The 19,269-nt window shown below is 37.5% G+C and overlaps 1 protein-coding gene and 1 pseudogene across 1 annotated transcript; both read right to left on the bottom strand.

Annotated features, from left to right (window-relative positions):
- Positions 1 to 1,149: 1,149 nt before the first annotated feature.
- On the bottom strand, positions 1,150 to 1,920 carry LOC105043519 (NAD(P)H-quinone oxidoreductase subunit M, chloroplastic). The gene has a single exon (XM_073255773.1). It carries the CDS (start codon positions 1,867 to 1,869, stop codon positions 1,393 to 1,395), a length of 477 nt encoding a protein of 158 aa, XP_073111874.1. The 5' UTR covers positions 1,870 to 1,920; the 3' UTR covers positions 1,150 to 1,392.
- A 393-nt stretch (positions 1,921 to 2,313) lies between these two features.
- LOC105043568 (glyoxylase I 4-like) lies at positions 2,314 to 4,158 on the bottom strand (annotated as a pseudogene).
- Between the last annotated feature and the right edge of the window lie 15,111 nt (positions 4,159 to 19,269).

The following is a 19,269-nucleotide window of genomic DNA, read 5'->3' as shown; positions in this document are numbered from 1 at the left end:
TATCCGATCGACTGACGCCGTATCGTCCGGCGCCCGATCTTCCACACCGACGTAACGACTGATGACGACAAGACGTGGCGTCTGACACCTGACGCCGACGTGACCTCTGACATCGACTGGACGTCCGGATCGCTGGGCATTCATGAGGCGTCTGACATCGGATCATCCGACAGTACGGTCGGATCTACACATGCGACAAATCCACTCCCAGTCGTCCGGGATTGCTGCCCGAATGGAAGCCTCGGCCAGCCCGCCACCCGACTTAGGAGTGGAGGGGGCAACTGTTGGGGAATACCCGCTGCCCGACCGACTGCCGGAGGGCCCGACCGACCAGAGGGCCCGACATATTGCCGGAAGGCCCGACCGACCGGAGGGCCGACCGACCGACCGACCGGACGGCCCGACCGCCTGGCGGCCTGACCGCCTCCGTTGGACGACTCCGACTGGCCGATAGGCCGACCGATCGTCGGTCGGGGCGACCGACTGACGGGAGCCATCAGCGGCTAACCGCCGGCCGTCCAACGGCCCGTCGCCGACTGGGGGTATGTCGGGCGTATCCATCCCGACCGACCGAACCCGAGGTTCGATGGCCGACTTACATGATGCTCGCCGACCAATGGAGAGGCCCGACACCACTTATCTGGCTACCGACTTTAGGTCGGTCGGCTCCTCCAACCGCCGTACAGCCGCCAGACGTTGTCAGCTCTGACACGGACATGCGGCGCAGTTACCTAGGGGCATTGTCCCGCCGAGAGCCGGGTCAACCCTGGTGATTAGACGGCTACACGGCGACATGACGTTTTCACGGCGGCTCTGACAGTCCACAGTGAGTTGACAGTTCCTCACTTGTCCGCGCCATTAATGACGGCGCCATACCTAGCTCCACTATATATACCGGGGAAGGCAACAGTGCAAGGGATCGATCCGCCCGTCTCTCCCACATACGCAGGCTCGCTCCTCCCTCTCTCCCTCTTTCTCAGAGCTCTCCGTCTGCATTTCACTGTTGCCCAGTCACCTCTCTGACTTGACCGTCGGAGGGTCCCCGCCGGAGCCCCCTCCGGTCAGTGCGGACTTCCTTTTGCAGGTGCACGCTTCCCGACGATCGGGCGACGAGGCGATTGGCCGCAACAAGATTAGTTGTTGCTAGTGCTGTACGAAATTTCTCTATTATCTCATGTCCTTCCTCATCATACAACAAGGCTAAAACATTTTCAGACTTTCCATGCAATTATTCATCAGGAAAATCGAGTCATCAAAATGTTCATCAAGTAATTATCAGCCTGAAGTCTCCAGCCCACAAATAATAAGTCATGCATGATGCCTCGTCATGCATCAATGGATGATTTCTAGATTAATTTCTTACGTGATCATAGGAGTATGTATGTAAGAACTTTAATTGATTACCTCATAATGGTCAACGAGCTCTTGGAAGTAGGCATACACCTTCTGGCAGGTCTCATTGGTCCAAACAAACTCGTTGCTGGGGTCGAGGATGAGGGTCAACTTGTCCATCTGAGTCTGGTCGAAGGCATGGGTGATGGGGTCGATGTAGGCAGCGTAGATCCTCACATGGCGGGTGACGCTGCTCAGCCATTGCCCTCCATATTCTCTGCTCATGTTCCTGTGCTTCGCCATCGGTTGTCGTGGCAGTGACTCCATCTCTGGTTGCCCTTTCGGCTGTTGCTGCTGCCTCCGCTCTTCTGGCAGCGTTGCTTGGTTTTCTTGCTGCTGTTCTTGTTCTAGCTGCTGTTGTTGCTGTTGGGCCATGATTGAATGAGGTCTCCTTACCTTTCCAATTCTCCTGTCAATAACCCTGCCTCGGAGGGACAACCCACTTGGAGGAGCAAATAAAGAGGCAGTGGTAGCCATAACTGGTTTCTATCTGTTGTTTTATCGGACCAGACCTTCTTCCCCCCTCTATTCATTTCTGCTGTTTATAGCCGATGGAGCCGTGGTTGGAGTTCCAAGCTCCATACCACCACACATACGGATATACCCTATTCTGTTTTGTGTGGACGACGTTTTCCATCAGGTGGAGTGAGACTGTCAAGTGCCTAAAACACTAAAAGAGTAGCTATGGGGCAGTTCCACATACCCAAGATTAAAACAGAATAAAGTGGGGGTAGATTTTTCTCTAGGGTAGCTTATGACCTGATCCAATCACGTTTAAAATTTGGCTTTTGTGACTATTTTGAGGGGTAGGATGTCTCTATTGTTTTATTTTAATAAAACGCAAATTCACATGCAAGTTAACATTCATATGTCAAAAGATTTGATTGGCTTAAGCAACCTGGCAAAATGGATTATATGCATAGCTAGTTGTAAGTGGTGGGGTTCAGGTTGTATTTTTTCGCACGAAAGAATGATTCACCTTCTTTCCCTATGTTAACCATTGAATAATACAAAAACCATTTTAAGATCCGTGCAGATGGACAAGGGAAAGAGATTGGAGTGGGTCGAGAGCTGTACAATGCAGATCTGATGGTTGATATTGTGAAAAAAGACCAATCATTTATGTGCACGAAAGATACAACCCAATCCCTAAGTGGTGCCTTTTGCTCCATTTCTGTTTTCCCTCACTATACTTTATATAATGAAGAAAGCTATGCTGGAAATCTTGTGTGCACGTAGATGTTTCTTATAAGTCTTCCTCAGCCGATCTCCATCCAGCCGTTGACTGACTAACAACTCCTTTCTTGCCTGAGCCAAGTGGCTTGTGACGTACACCAAATTTTCTTGAGGCGAAGGATGGACATACTCTCACCTATATTATTCAATAAGGGTAATTGGAAGACCACGACAATCCTGTGTCTGTTGCTTGTATAGATCCACAAGGATAGAGAAGACCAGGTCTTGAGTGCAGGTAATTGGAAGATTGCGATCAATGAGAACAAATATTCAATTGTGTACCATTCCTATTGACTAACCATTCATGATACTAATATTTTTTTGCAAAATTTTCCATTTTCTCTGAATGTATCTTAAAAATGACAGAACATTCCTTATGAATCAATACAACAGTCCTAAAACACATGCAGCATGTTCTTGCAAACAATTTGCGCAACAATCTTTGTTTTGAAGAAAAGGGAAGCAAAGATTGCCACCCTGTTTCACTGAAGGAAAATACTTACAAAGGAATATGATTCACGGAGGAAAGCAAACCCTTCTCTACAAAGTCAGCTACAGAGAGGGCAAGCTTTACAAAACAACCAGCGTTGTACAAGTTGTGCAACAATCAATTTGGTCTTCCAAGTCTCTTCAACATTTTCTTCACAGCACCATATTGTAGAGCTTCGTTCATTAGCACTTACCTGCTGAGATTTAACAAGTACATATGTGACTACCATCTAGCCGAAGTTGAATTCTCTACTTACCTTCGAAGGAGCTATGCCATTGCTTGGGGGACAAGAAAAAGATAGAGGCACAACAGGGAGCTTCTGGCAATCACAAATCTCAATCATATTGTCATCTGGATCATGGAAAAAGACTTGATCGACCTCCAAATTTCCCTCCTTAACCACGCCATTCACGAAATTTATTCCCATGTCTTCCAGCTTCTTCCTTACCATTCCCATGTCGGTACACTGCCATTTCACAAAATCAATCTTTAGCTGGAGTCCCATAAATCATATCCAATTCAAGTATGGTATGGTGAATATAGCAGCAGCTCACTTGGAAGGAGATGTGGTTATCTTTTGGATTGATTGCGGATGACTTTGCCAGGGCATCAGAATTTGGACCTCGTTGCAGTAAATGTATGCCAATCCCATACTTATAGAGCCTGAAATCAACAATAATTAATGCTGGCCATATTAAACTTCACACTCAAAACGAGAAGAGAGAGATGGTGATGAGTGACCAGTTTATTTGCTAGTTTTTCAGTCTCTCATTAATTTGTGAGTCATCTCAGGAGAAGCCTAACCAACTTTATAAAACTTTTAGCTGCATGAAAGCAAGTTCATGAAGTATTTTCTCACCATGCTCCTTCGAAGTCCAAGGATGATGGTCGTTTCACGAGATCGAAGCCAAGCACTTCCTGGTAGAACTTGACAGAGTCTTTGATGGATGCGCACAAGAATGAAACATGGTTGAGAGATCCCAGAGGGAGAGGAGGGAGCTTGGAAGCCTGTTGCCCACGAGTGCTCATGCTTCATTCAACCAACTTCTTTACATGTGTCTCGAACCCGGCTACATGATAAATATATACGGATGGCATTAGGAATTCCTTGCAAGTCTTAACTCAGCCTAAACGAAGTCACGCGGCTACCTTGCCTTGAAGCTTACCCCATGCCAGATCGGACCCTATCTCTTGTTCTTGCCACCGCTATTGCGTTGACTTGTTCAAGCAATTTTGCACCTTGTTCAATCTTGGTCAAGGAAAAATTATGCAACTTCGACGACAGGACATGCAGTTTCTTCTTCTTCCTATTCTTCTAGTAAAAGTAGATATTCATTATATTATTCTTGAGTAAATATAACCATAAGAATCAGCATGTAAAATGTTTGATAACTGAGTGGGAATCAATGGTGCAACCCAATCAGTTATGTTGTTTGCCTCTCGATAAACATGTGATCGCTCAAAGGGCGAAAGAGTTGCAATGTATTTGCAATTACCTGCTTGCGGTCTTTCTTTCTCTTGGGCAGGGCTGTTTTGCTCTTTGTTGCCGATTGGATCTTTACAGTTACCTATTTGGGTCTTCGAGGTGCTAGCATTTTATATGTTGAAGCTGGTAGAGAAGCTAAGCTGGTGCAAGTCGGAAAGGAAGCTTGTTGCGTATAATATGACCTGTGAACTGATGGAGCAAGTTTGGCAGGAAGTCAACTCTATGTGAATCAGTATCTGGGGATGGAGATTCTTGATGTTCTATTTGTGTGTTATTTAACTGTCTATGTCTCTATGGTATGGTATGATAGATCCGTATTAAATTACATCCCACTAACCCAGGGACTCTAACCGATGTATATTCTACGATATAAATATTCAGGTCAAGGAAGGCAATTTCTTGGGACAAACGTGAGCCAAATATTGTTGTACTTTTTTTCTGCGGCATTGCCAATGCCCACATTGCGTTGGAATATAACAAATGTTAAAGTTGCACACCATCATTTACAATTACATAGTATATAAAAAAATAAATATAATAACCATAAATGCTGTATTTGTCATGACTCCTATGGTAATTACTTTCATTTGCAGAGAGATGAGTTGTAAAGGTTCTGCACGCATGTCCACTATCGTACATTTGAAATCTCCACATGATTTATATATTATTACATCGTGGTAGCGTTGAACTATTTAATACCTTTCATTCCCTAAAATTAGGAACTCGTCAAACCTAAAATTGTGGAACTCATCCCATAGATTGTAGGCCAGTGATTATATCTTTAAATCTAGGGTGTGTTTCATATATAAAGATCTTGCCTTTAAAGCTGCAAGTGACTTAAGATCAATCTAGGGACCTTAGTAAGCTTTTTCTCAAATTTTTCCATTACACTTGACTAGGTTGAAATCACTAGTTTTATGTGTCATGGAGGCTTGTAAGTAATTTAATTGTCGGTCAGGGATTTATGCATAATTTGCTCTGTATATTCCATACCTAATAATAAGTAAAGTCGATAGAAAGTCTAGAATTCAGAAACTTATAAACAATTAATTGTTCGAATGGGGACTTGCAATTAGTTTAGTGTACTCACTATAATTCTTCCTTTTTTTTTTTTTCTACCCTCAACTCCCTTTCCCCTGTTCTCTCCCAATATCTTTTGCTCTCTCTTTTTTCTCCACGAGAATTTTTTATTTTTTTGAGATTTTTCTGAAAATTGCTGAATGGAAAGGGGAATTTTTTTTTTTTTTTTTTAATGTGGGGACTGAAAATAAAGATGCCTTTGGTGATCTTATCAATGTCTTTGGTGGCTAGTAGAAAGGTGATATATATATATATATATATATATATATATATATATATATATATATATATATAATTTGTTTGATATACTAATACTTCGTTTGGGCAGTGGAATTGGACATGGCTGCCAATACTTGCCATTGCTATCTATATGCCGTCGGATCTGTTGGTTGCTCAACAAAAGCAGATCATGCTAATCTCGTTGAAATCCCTACAAAAAGACTAGAAAACGCGCATGCATATTGCTGAAAGAGTTATGTAAACTTAAATAGCCACAAAGGTATTCCCACGCATAGTCTCCCATACGCCATGTTATTATCTTGTTCTACTGGTTTATTGGGAAGCAGTTTTGGTTTGTTTAGATTGTATTCCTGGTTCCCATAAGATTGCTTGAGATTTTGTTGATTACTTGTTCTTGCTGCTGTTTTTATTTTTATTTCCCTGTTGATTTCTTTTCCCCCTCAAATTCCATTATCATGTTAATTTACTGTTTTTTTGACATGCATCGATCACTTGAAGCCTTCGACCTGTAACCTATGAATCACAAGAACTTCTAAATCTACCGTTAGATTGCTGGCCCTTCAAGATCAAATCTCTCTCTCTCAAAATACCGATGAATCAATTAGAAGCTTCTGATCTATAACTCTTGCATGGTTTCCCAAAGGGTTTCACCCACCCTTGCCATCATCAAGAATGAGAAGGAAGAGGAAAAGGAGGAGACGCAAAACATGCACCTCCATCTCTTGATCTCAATTCTTGTAATAGTTGTCATGTCCCAAATTCGGAATATAATACGGCTATGCTATCAAGGGGTACTGCTCTCGATAATACGAAGCCTATCAATCATAATCAGCTAAAATCTATCATAAACAATATATAATAAAAGATCCAATTCTATTATTCATCAAACAAATAAATCAAAATTTGTTCAGAGCGACTAAATCCAAAATCAAATACCAATCCATATCTCAAAATTCATAAATAATTCACTCTATGTCCATAATCATTCATAAATTGTGATTCCACTACAAAATCTCCAAGCTCAATAGCATAGACCCTCAAACTTAGATCATCTTTCGCTCCTAATCTTATTCATCCGGACAGAAAAAGAAAAAAAAAATATGAGCTACACTAACTCAGTAAGTAAATCTTATACATTCTTATCAAAATCAAGCATAAGTTTATACATGTATCAATAAATCATTTAAAGAAGATGATTATCATTAGAACATGAAACTTGAATAATAGTATATCATAAATAAATCATACTCTTGTATATACATAAATCATATAATTTTACATAAATATAACTTTCAATACATAGCATAAACAAACTCATAAATTATGTTAACTTCATATATAAAGTCATAAATTATTTATTATTTTGTTATCAGTCCTAAATTTATAAATCATGTTAATTTTATGGATAAAGTCATGAATCATTTATCTTTTTATCATATCATACTTTTTAATAATTCTCTCAAACTAAATGCCAAGATCACTATTATATTCGTGATAGGACCATAATCATATACCAACTACTATTATCTATTGGTAAGATTGTATACCAACTACTATTATCTGTTAATAGGATCGTATGTCAATTACTATTATCCACTGACAGGATTATATGCCAATCACTATTACTCATTAGCAAGATCGTGCATAACTATCTGAGACTCTTTTACTATTTTTCTTAAAATAAGTATTCTTAAATCATATTTCATCAAATCACATTTTCTTAAATCATGGATAAATAAGATACTAGATAATTTTATAAAATTTATAATCCATAAATAATTTTTAATAGTAAAATAATCGTGAAATCATTCTTTCATAGTAAGACATACATTTCATAAATATGGAGTTCATATCATATAAAAAGTTATTTATATTAAAATATTCATAAATTATTATTTTATCATAAATCATGAATTTTATAATATATATGCTTGATCTTTATTTTATAAAAATATAAAATATTTTTTTTCATAATAAAATAGTCAATAATTTTAAAAGTAAGTAAGAAGTGTCGAGATTACTTACCTCTTTCGCTTTAACCCTTCAAACTTTACTGGACGAATTTATCGAATCTATTTAATATATTAAAAATATAATTAATTTTTATTCGATAAATTCAATCATAAAAAAATGAGACTGTAAATTGGATGGTCGATTTGAGAGGCAACCCAGATGCTAGGATAATTCAGGGTCTCCTAGTTGAGGGTCAGATTTAAGTGACTCGATCAAGAAATTATGAAGCATGAATTGAAATCAATATCAAAATCAATTAATAGGGTGCATCAATAATGCATCTTAAAGGTATTCGATATGGTCGGAGTGGAGTCTGACATCTCGCATGGATATCGAGGTGATTTCGGGCTTTTTTGGGTATATCTCCTTAAGTTCATGCTAGGGTCCATGGATCAGATAGAGAGAGTAAAAGAAAAAAATCTAGAGAGAGAAGGAGATAGAGATAAGAGAGAGAAACTCTTTTTCTCTCTCTCTTTTTTTTTAATGTCTCTGACTCTAATTTTCGATGAGCATGGGTCTAAGAAAATCGGTAAAATAAGAAAGAAAGAGGGAGGAAGAAGAAAGGAGGTTGGGCTCATCATGGGATCCTTTGAAGGGAGGGGAGAAGAGGATTTATAGGAAAGCCTTGGGGTCCTTGTTGCCTAAGGTTCCGCTCTTCTCAGATTCAATTAGAGAAAGGGAAGAAGACTCCTCGATGGGAGTCTTCTTCCTTTTCTTTTCTGGTGGGGGGGGTGGAAGTTGGGCCTTTTCATATAGGCTGGTCCAATTAGACTAGACCATCACATTCTATCCCTCTTTAAAAAAAAAAATTCATCCTTGAAACTTGGCATATCTTCATTTCCAAATAAGTGAGGATATTTTATCTTCATATCATCTTTATCATACTTTAGACCAAATTTCATCAACTCTAGTTTCCTTATTACACAATTCCTAAATAATGCATCGGTGAGAATACTTGGCTTAAGGGATGAGATAATATATGGTGTCTTGTTCAATGCTTTAAGTATGTAGTTAATCTTGGAAGGCACAAATGAATGAGAAAAATTCGTAATCAATTAATATATAAGCATCTATGGGTCGACTAGAATCATACCTATAATAACTTGATCATTTGTATTGGCATCCTGCTCAATTAAAGTAAATATTTGTGCTTTTTCTTTTTGATTCTGATCTGTGAGTTTGGTGGACTTAGAGCCATTCTTTTTGTTAAGACAATTTCATTTCAAATATCCTTTCTTATCGCACTCAAAGCACATTCTGAGTTTCTTATAGCAAGGTCCACTATGATTTCTACCATAATACTCACAAGTCTCTACTCCTTTCTTCTTATTAAAGTTATTCTCTAAGTTGTCATATTGGTCACTCTGAATTTCTATGGATCTAGACCTCTTCCTATTCTCCCTTTCTTATTTTGATCTCTTAATATCTAATTCAACTTTCAAAGCTAGTTCCAGTACATCCTTGTAGTTGTTAAAAAGATGAGAGAACAAATAGGATCGAATTTTATATTCTAGATCATGCTCAAATCTATTTGCTTTACTTCTTTCAGACTCTATAAACTAAGGACAAAATCGATCTAACTCATTGAATTTGTTTGCATATTCCAGTACTGTCGTGTCGTCTTTTTGCCTCAAAACTAAAAACTCATTCTCCTTTACTAATCTAATTGATTCAGAAAAATACTAATCATAAAATATCTCATATTAGATGATTATCATTATTCCCATATGCAGCTTTTATAGCAATCCACCAAAACTTGGTGTTTCCTTTTAGCATAGAAATGACTAGCCTAATCTTTATATCCTCAGGATACTGTAGTGCATCAAGCATTTTTTTAATTTTTGAATCCATGTCTCTGCAACTAAAGGGTCAGGTTCATCCTCAAACAGTGGTGGGTTGAGTCTTCTAAATCTCTCATAATATGATTCTAAAGATGGCACAGGTCGAGGAGCGGTATATGTCTACTGTTATTGTTGAATAAGCTGAGCCACCACTTCGCATACTCCAGCAATATCTGCCTGGCACATTAGGAGCCTGCTCGATCGGATTGGTTGGGATCTCTCTTCGTAGTTCTTCTTGCTCCTCTCCTCTTAATGGCACGGTTCGTTAAGACTTCATCCCTTCTATAGCTCATCATCACCCATCAAAAATATTAGTATTAATTAGCTTCTTTAAATGAGCAACAGAAATTCTAAGAAAACTTATCTATTCTTATTTAATTAAATGTGATCTAGTTAAACAAGATCTAATTATCTATTGTTAGACTTTAAGTTCTACCCATGATCAAACCTATTGTTTTGATACCATTAAATATCATGTCTCAAATTTGGAACGTAATATGGCCATCCTACCAAGGGATACCACCCTTGATAATACGAAGCCTATCAATCATAATTAATTAAAATCTATCATAAATAATATATAATAAAAGATTCAATTCTATTATTCATCAAGCAAAAAAATCAAAATTTGTTCAGAGTAACTAAATCCAAAATCAAATATCAATCCATATCTCAAAATTTATTAATAATTCACTATAAGTCCATAATTATCCCATAAATTATGATTCTGCTATAAAATCTCCAAGCTCACTAGCATAGACCCTCAAGCTTGGATCATCCTTCGCTTCTAATCTTATTTGTCTAGATAGAAAAAAAAAAAAAATATATGAGCTATACTAGCTCAGTAAGTAAACTTTACACATTCTTTCCAGGATCAAGCATAAGTTTATACATACATCAATAAATCATTTAAAGAAGATGATTATCATTAGAATATGAAACTTTCATAATAATATATTATAAATAAATCATACTCTTATATATACATAAATCATGTAATTTTATATAAACATAGTTTTTAATGCACAGCATAAATAAATTTATAAATTATGTTAACTTCATATATAAAGTTATAAATCATCTATCATTTTATCATCGATCATAAATTTATAAATCATGTTAACTTCATAGATAAAATCATAAATCATTTATTCTTTTGTCATATCATGCTTCTTAATAATGCTTTCAGACTAAATGCTAAGATTATTATTATACCCATGATAGAATCATAATCATGTACCAACTACTATTATCCATTGGTAGGATCATATATCAACTACTATTATCCATTGATAGGATCGTATGCTAATTAATTACTATTATCCACTGACAGGATCATATGTCAATTACTATTATCTATTGGTAGGATCGTATATAACCATCTGAGAGCTTTTATCATATTTCTTAAAATAAGCAATCTTGAATCATATTTCATCAAATCATATTTTTTTAAATTATGTATAAATAAAATACTAGATAATTTTATAAAGTTCATAATCTATAAATAATTTTTAATAGTAAAACAATCGTGAAATTATTCTTTTCATAACATGACATACATTTCATAAATATAGAGTTCATATTCTATAAAAAATTATTAATATTAAAATATCCATAAATCACTATTTTATCATGAATCATAAATTTCACAATACATATGTTTGATCCTTATTTTATAAAAATACAGAATAATTTTTTTCATGATAAAATAATCAATAATTTTAAAAGCAAATAAGAAGTATCGGGATTACTTGTCTCTTCCGTTTTAGCCCTTCAAACTTTGCTAGACGAATTTATCAAATCTATTTAATAGATCAAAAATATAATTAATTTTTATTCAATAAATTCAATCATAAAAAAAGGAGACTGTAGATTGGATGGTCGGTTCGACAGGCAACTCGGATGCCAGGATAATTCAGGATCTCCTAGTTGAGGGTCAAATTTAGATGACTCTGATCAAGAAATCATGAAGCATGAATTGGAATGAATGCCAAAATCAATTAACAGGGTTCATCAATAATGCATCTTAAAGGTATTCGACATGGATATCGAGGTGATTTTAGACTTCTTTGGGTACATCTTTTCAAGTTCATACTAGGATCCATGGATCAGATAAAGAGAGTAAAAGGAGAAAAACCATAGAGGGAGAAGGAGAGAGAGATAAGAGAGAGAAAATCTTTTTCTCTCTTTTTTTTATCTTTTCCTTTTCTTTTCTTCTTCTTCTTCTTCTTTTCTTTTCTTTTCTTCTTGATCGAACAGAGGAGGGACACGGAGGCAGGGGGTTGGTACTCTGATGAGGTGCGACAGTATGATCATAATCCAACGATGGATGGTGGGGTGTGGCTGATGGTGGCCAGCAGCAGATGGCCGATGGTGAAGAGGAGAACGACAGCAAAATCAAGGGAAAATTTCAAAAAATAGGAGATTTTTTTGCGACTAATTTCGGACAACACCGATGGCGAGGCCTTGGGCTAGGGGAGAGAGAAGAGGGAGAGGAAGAGGAAGAAGGAGAAGGGCTTACCTCGAGCTCCGGCAGTATCTCTGGCTTCAATTTTCGGTGAGCATGGGTTTAAGAAATTTGGTAAAATGAGAAAGAAAGAGAGAGGAAGAAGAAAGGAGGTTGGGCTTATCATGGGATCCTTTGGAGGGAGGGGAGAAGGAGATTTATTGGGAATCCTTGGGGTCCTTGTTGCCCAAGGTTTCACTCTTCTCGGATTCAATTGGAGAAGGGAAAGAAGACTCCCATCGAGAGTCTTCTTCCTTCTCCCTTTTTTTTGGATGGAAGTTGAGCCTTTTCATATGGGCTGGTCCAATTGAACCAGGCCGTCATATTCTATCTCCTTAAAAAAAATTTCATCCTTGAAATTTGGTATATCTTTATTTTCAAATAAATGAGTATATTTTATCTTTACATCATCTTTATCATATTTTAAATCAGTTTCCATCAACCCTAGTTTCTTTATGACGCAATTCTTAAATAATGTATCAGTGAGAATACTTTGCTTAAGGGATGAGATAATATATGATGGCTTGTTCGATGCTTTAAGCATGTAGTTAAACTTGGAAGATACAAAGGAATGAGAAAAATTCATAATTAATTAATATATAAGCATCTATGGATCGACTAGAATCATACCTGTAACGACTTGATCATTTGCATTGGCATCCTACTCAGTCAAAGCAAATACTCATGCTTTCTCTTTTTGGTTTTGATTAGTGAGTTTGGCGAACCTAGAGCTATTATTTTTGTTAAGGCAATTCCGTACCAAATATCCCTTCTTGCTGCACTCAAAGCACATTTTGAGTTTCTTATAGCAAGGCACATTATGATTTCTACCACAATGCTCACAAGTCTCTGCTTCTTTCTTCTTGTTAAAGTTATTCTCTAAGTTGTTATGTTGGTCACTTCCAGTTTCTATGGATCTAGGCCTCTTCCTATTCTTCCTTTCTTGTTTTGATCTTTTAATATTTAATTCAATTTTCAAAGCTCGTTCTAGTAATTATAGTTGTTAAAAAGATGAGAGGACAAGTCGGACTAAAATTTTATATCCTAGACCATGGTCAAATCTATTTACTTTATTTTTCTCGGACTCTATAAGCTAGGGGCAAAATCGATCTAACTCATTGAATTTGTTTGCATATTCCAGTATTGTCATGTCGTCTTTTTATCTCAAAGCTAAAAACTCATTCTCCTTTACTAATCTAACTGACTCAAAAAAATATTGATCATAAAATATCTTTTCGAACTCCTCTAATATTAGATGATTATTATTATTCCCATATGCAGCTTTTATTACAGTCCACCAAAAATTGATATTTTATTTTAGCATTAAAATGGCTAGCCTAATCTTTATATCCTTAAGATACTGTAGTGCATCAAACATCTTTTCTATTTTTTGAATCCATGTTTCTGCAATTAGAGGGTCAAATCCACCCTCAAACAGTGGTGGATTGAGTCTTCTGAACCTCTCATAATATGACTCTAAAGATGGCCCAGATCGAGAAGCAGTTTGTATCTACTGTTGTTGTTGAATAAGCTGAGCCATCACTTGACATACTCCAACAATATTTGCCTAGCACATTAGGAGCCTACTCGATCGATTGGTTGGCATCTCTCCTCATAGTTCTTTTTGCTCTCTCCTCCTAATAGCACAGTTCGCTAAGACTTCATCCCTTCTGTTGCTTATCATCACCCATCAAAAATACTAATATTAATTAGCTTCCTTAAATGAGCCACATAAACTCTAAGAAAATTTATCTACTCTTATTCAATTAAACATGATTTAGCTAAACAGGACCTAATTACCTATTGCTAGATTTTAAGTTCTACTTATGATTAATCCTATTGCTTTGATACCATTAAATATTACGCTCCAAATTCGAGACATAATATGACCATGCTACTAAGGAGTACCGTCCTCGATAATATAAAATATATCAATCATAATCAGCTAAAATCTATCATAAATAATATATAATAAAAGATCCAATTCTATTATTCATCAAGCAAATAAATCAAAATTGGTTCAGAATAACTAAATCTAAAATCAAATATCAATCCATGTCTCAAAATTCATAAATAATTCACTATAAGTCCATAATCATTCCATAAATTATGATTCTATGACAAAATCTCCAAGCTCACTAACATAGTCTCTCAAGCCTGGTTCATCCTTCGCTTCTAATCTTATTCATCTGGACAGAAAAAAAAAGATTTGAGCTACACTAGCTCAGTAAGTAAATCTTACACATTCTTACCAGGATCAAGTATAAATTTATACATGCATCAATAAATCATTTAAAGAAGATAATTATCATTGGAACATAAAACTTTCATAATAGTATATTATAAATGAATCATACTCTTAAAAATGCATAAATCATTCAATTTTATATAAACATAGTTTTCAATGTACAATATAAACAAATTCATAAATTATGTTAAGTTCACATATAAATTCATAAATCATTTATCATTTTGTCATTAGTCATGAATTTAAAAATTATATTAACTTTATGGATAAAATCATAAATCATTTATCTTTTTATCATATCATGTTTCTTAATAATTCTCTCAAACTAAATGCTAACATCACTATTATATCTATGACAGGGTCATAATTATGTACCAACTATTATTATCCATTGGTAAGATCATATATCAACTATTATTATCCATTGATAGGATCGTATGTCATTTACTATTATCCACTGGTAGGATTATATGCTAATTACTATTATCTATTGGCATGATCATATACCAATTACTATTACCCATTGACTGAGTCGTATATAGCTATCTGAGAGTCTTTTACCATGTTTCTTAAAATAAGCATTCTTAAATCATATTTTTTCAAATCATATTTTCTTAAATCATGCATAAATAAGATAATAGATAATTTTATAAAGTTCATAGTTTATAAATAATTTTTTACAGTAAAACAATCGTGAAATCATTCTTTTTATAACAAGACATACATTTCATAAATATGAAGTTTATATTTATAAAAAATTATTTATATTAAAATATTCATAAATTACTATTTTATCATGAATCATGAATTTCATAATACATATGCTTGATCCTTATTTTATAATAATATAGAATAATTCTTTTCATGATAAAATAGTCAATAATTTTAAAAGTATGTAAGAAGTGTCGGGATTATTTATCTTTTCACTTTAGTCCTTCAAACTTTGCTAGGCGAATTTATCGAACCTATTTAATATATTAAGAATATAATTAATTTTTATTCGATAAATTCAATTATAGGAAAAAAAGACTATGGATTGGATGGTTGGTTCGACAGGTAACTCGGATGCCAGGGTAATTCAGGGTCTCCTAATTAAGAGTCAGATTTAGATGACTTGATCAAAAAATCATCAAGCATGAATTAGAACAAATGCCCAAATCAATTAATAGGGTTCATCAATAATGCATCTTAAAGGTATTTGATATAGTCAGGGTGGGGTCTGATATTCTGTATGGATATCAAAGTAATTTTAATTTTTTTAAAATATATTTTCTAAAGTTTTTGGATCAGATAGAGAGAGTAAAGGAAGAAAAATCTCAGGGAGAGGTAAGAGAGAGAAATTTTTTTTCTTTTCCTTTTCTTTTCTTCTTCTCCTTTTTTTTTTTTTTTTTTCTTGTTCTTTTCTTTTCTTCTTGGCCAAACAGAGGAGGGACACGGGTTGGGGGGGTGGGAGGGGGTGGGGCGGGTACTCCGGTGAGGTGCGGCGGTACGATCAGAGATCCGGCGATGGGCGGTGGGGTGCGACCAACGGTGGCCAACAGCGGACGGCCGGCAGCGAAGAGGGGAACGGCGACAAAATCAAGAGAAAATTCAGAAAATAGGGGATTTCTTTTGCGACTGATTTCCGGCAAAGCCGGTGGCCGGCGGCGAGGCCTTAGGCCAGGGGAGAAAGGGAAGAGCGAGTGGAAGAAGGGGAGGGGCTAGCTCTGGCAGTGTCTCCGGCTCCGATTTTCGGTGAGTACAGGTCTAAGAAAATCAGTAAAACGAGAAAGAAAGAGGAAGAGAGGAGGTCGGACTCTGGGATCCTTTGGAGGGAGGGGAGAAGGGGATTTATAGGAAAGCCTTGGGGTCTTTGTTGCCCAAGGTTCCGCTCTTCCCGGATTCAATCGGAGAAGGGGAAGAAGCTTTTTTTTTTTTTTTTTTTTGGTCGTGGGGTGGGGGGGGGGGTGGTGCGGAAGTTGGGCCTTTTCATATGGGCTGGTCATTTGGACCAGGCCATCGCAGTAGTGCCCTCCTTGTCAATTAACTTTAATAATGTGAACTCAGATGGTTTTCTTTTTCATTAGAGCTCTAAAGGTTTATTTGATAAATATAGAATTCCTTTCATGCACCGTAAATTTTTGGCATTGCTCTGTAATCCGCATCCTTCAGTAACGTGTTTCCAATTGGGGACTCCGTGGATTCACATTTCATAGGAAATTTTTAAATGCTCTTTATTTATTTATCATTTCCGATATCAATTGTCTTCTAGGTCACAGTTCACTTTGAAATCTATCTGAGTGATGGATGGGCGAGTGTGGGATCAACGCCCAACTGGCTCGCGTGCTCCTGCAAGTTGAGGCATGGCAATTAATTCCTAGGGGTGGCAAAACACCAAAACGAGCCAGCTGTCTTTGGATTTTGAATTGAAGAGTGGCTGGTTATCTGTTGTCTGGTTCACCTTTGTTTCGGAAGGAAAAGGGCCTGGTTCACCTTTGAGTAGAGCCACCAATAGTTATAAGTACGGGCGAAATTTTTTGTGCACCGCTCGCAACGTAGAAAATTTGGTGTGGAGTACATAATTTTTTTTTATTAGACCACATGATCATTATTTTTTAATATATATTTAATTTTTATTTAATATTCATAATTTTATTTTTTTGTTTGAAATTTTGAATGACGAAAATGTTCCTTCTCTTTCGAAAAAAATTATGACATCTTAATTTTTCAATGATGAATATACACTTCCCTCTTTATAACATCCTATGAAACAATTATGATATTCTGTATAGAAAATCATAATTTCAACACAGGATGTCATAATATCAGCACAGGATGTCATAATTTTTTCGAGAAAGAAAGAGTATTTTCCTCATTCAAAATTTCAAACGAAAAAATAGAACTATAAATATTAAATGTACGTTGCAAAGCAGTGGCTACGTGGTCTAATAGGATGAAGTGGTGCACTCCACGTCAGATTTTTTATACCACGGATGGTGCATAAAGTGTTAATTAAAAGGTTGAGCTGTGTCGGTTGGATTTGGGCCATATGGAGTGAAATAGGTCAGTGTCACTTGGGTCTAATATTTGCATAATGAGGGCAGGCCTGCAAGCAACTAGGATGAAAAGATCCTAATGGCATCATGTTGGGTTCAGTCTAGTTAGATAGGGGTCAAGATTGCACATGTCGTCATCAAAATCTTTTATTGGCACCTTACAGTTTCTTTTGTTCCGTAAATCTTGTGCTCTTATTTTTTTGTATACTTGTTTATGAAAAAACAGAGAGCTGTATCTTTGCACTCTAGGATGAAAATCCAAACTTTATCGTGCAGTACCATTTTTTTTCATGGATATTTAATTTCTATATTGAAGAGCTTGTTTCTTAAAAATCCTGAAGAAAATGTCATGCTAGGCTAGGTATGTTTCATTTAACTTCCAATCAACATCTACTTCTTTTTCTAGTCACTAATTATTGTTATGTTCTTCAGAGGTTTCTAGCAGGCGAAAAACAGCAAAGATTTGATTCCAACAAGCTTCTTCCAGTACCATGAAAATGGTAATGCTGGAAACGGTAGTGGAGATATCAGGGAGAGAGCACTGGTTCAGCTTCTGCTTTCATTTCTGTCCAATGATGGATGTGGTTTGTTTGAGATGGAGCATAATTGTTGTTCAAGGATATTGCCTCCTACTTGATCTTGTTTTTTTGTTTTTTTTTTTGATGGAATGCCTCCTACTTCATCAGGCCCCATCATCGTGATATTGGTGCTGCAGCTCCAAATCCTCTCGAGGTGTCAACGCCTTCAACTGAGAAAGATCGGCCTGGTAAATAGCTAACTCATCAGTTCCCTAGCGTTTGGAAATTTTAGTTGGTCATCAGTTTTTGCTTATAGAAGGTTCTATAGCTTTCTTCCTCCCAGCAGCCTGTACTTCTTGGGCTTTCTTAGATCCATAGTAGAGTCCTCAGTGTTTGCATTCTGACTTCTTTGATTGTTTTATCTCTGTTGGAGATACCCGCCGACCGACTGACGGAGGGCCCGACTGCCGGAGGGCCCGACCGCCGGAGGGCCCGACCGCCTGACCGACCGCCGGAGGGCCCGACCGCCCGACCGACGGCTCGGAGGGCCCGACCGCCCGACCGACTGACGACCCGACCGCCTCCGACGGACGACTCCGACTGGCCGATAGACCATCCGACTGTTGGTCGGGGCGACCGACTGACGGATGCCATCAGCGGTTAACTACTGACCAGTCTACGGCCCATCGCCAGATGGGGGTATGTCGGGCGTAACCATCCCGACCGACTGAACCCGGGGGGGGGCCTGAGGCCCGACTTACATGATGCTCGCCGACCAATGGAGGGGCCCGACACCACTTGGCTGGCTACCGACTTTGGGTCGGTCGGCTCCTCCAATTACCGTACAGCCGTCAGACGTTGTCAGCTCTGACACGGACAGGCGGCACAGTTACCTAGGGCATTGTCCCGCCGAGAGCCGGGTCAACCCTGGTGATTAGACGGCCGCACGGCGACATGACGTTTTCACGGCGGCTCTGACAGCCCACAGTGAGTTGACAGTTCCTCACTTGTCCGCGCCATTAATGACGGCGCCATACCTAGCTCCACTATATGTACCAGGGAAGGCAACAGTGCAAGGGATCGATCCGCCCGTCTCCCCCACATACGCAGGCTCGCTCCTCCCCCTCACTCTCTCTTTCTCAGAGCTCTCTGCCTGCATTTCACTGTTGCCCAGTCACCTCTCT

This window comes from Elaeis guineensis, chromosome 4 (genome assembly GCF_000442705.2).
Source record: "Elaeis guineensis isolate ETL-2024a chromosome 4, EG11, whole genome shotgun sequence".
Lineage (NCBI taxonomy): Eukaryota > Viridiplantae > Streptophyta > Magnoliopsida > Arecales > Arecaceae > Elaeis > Elaeis guineensis.
This window is presented reverse-complemented; position numbering and strand designations above follow the sequence as displayed.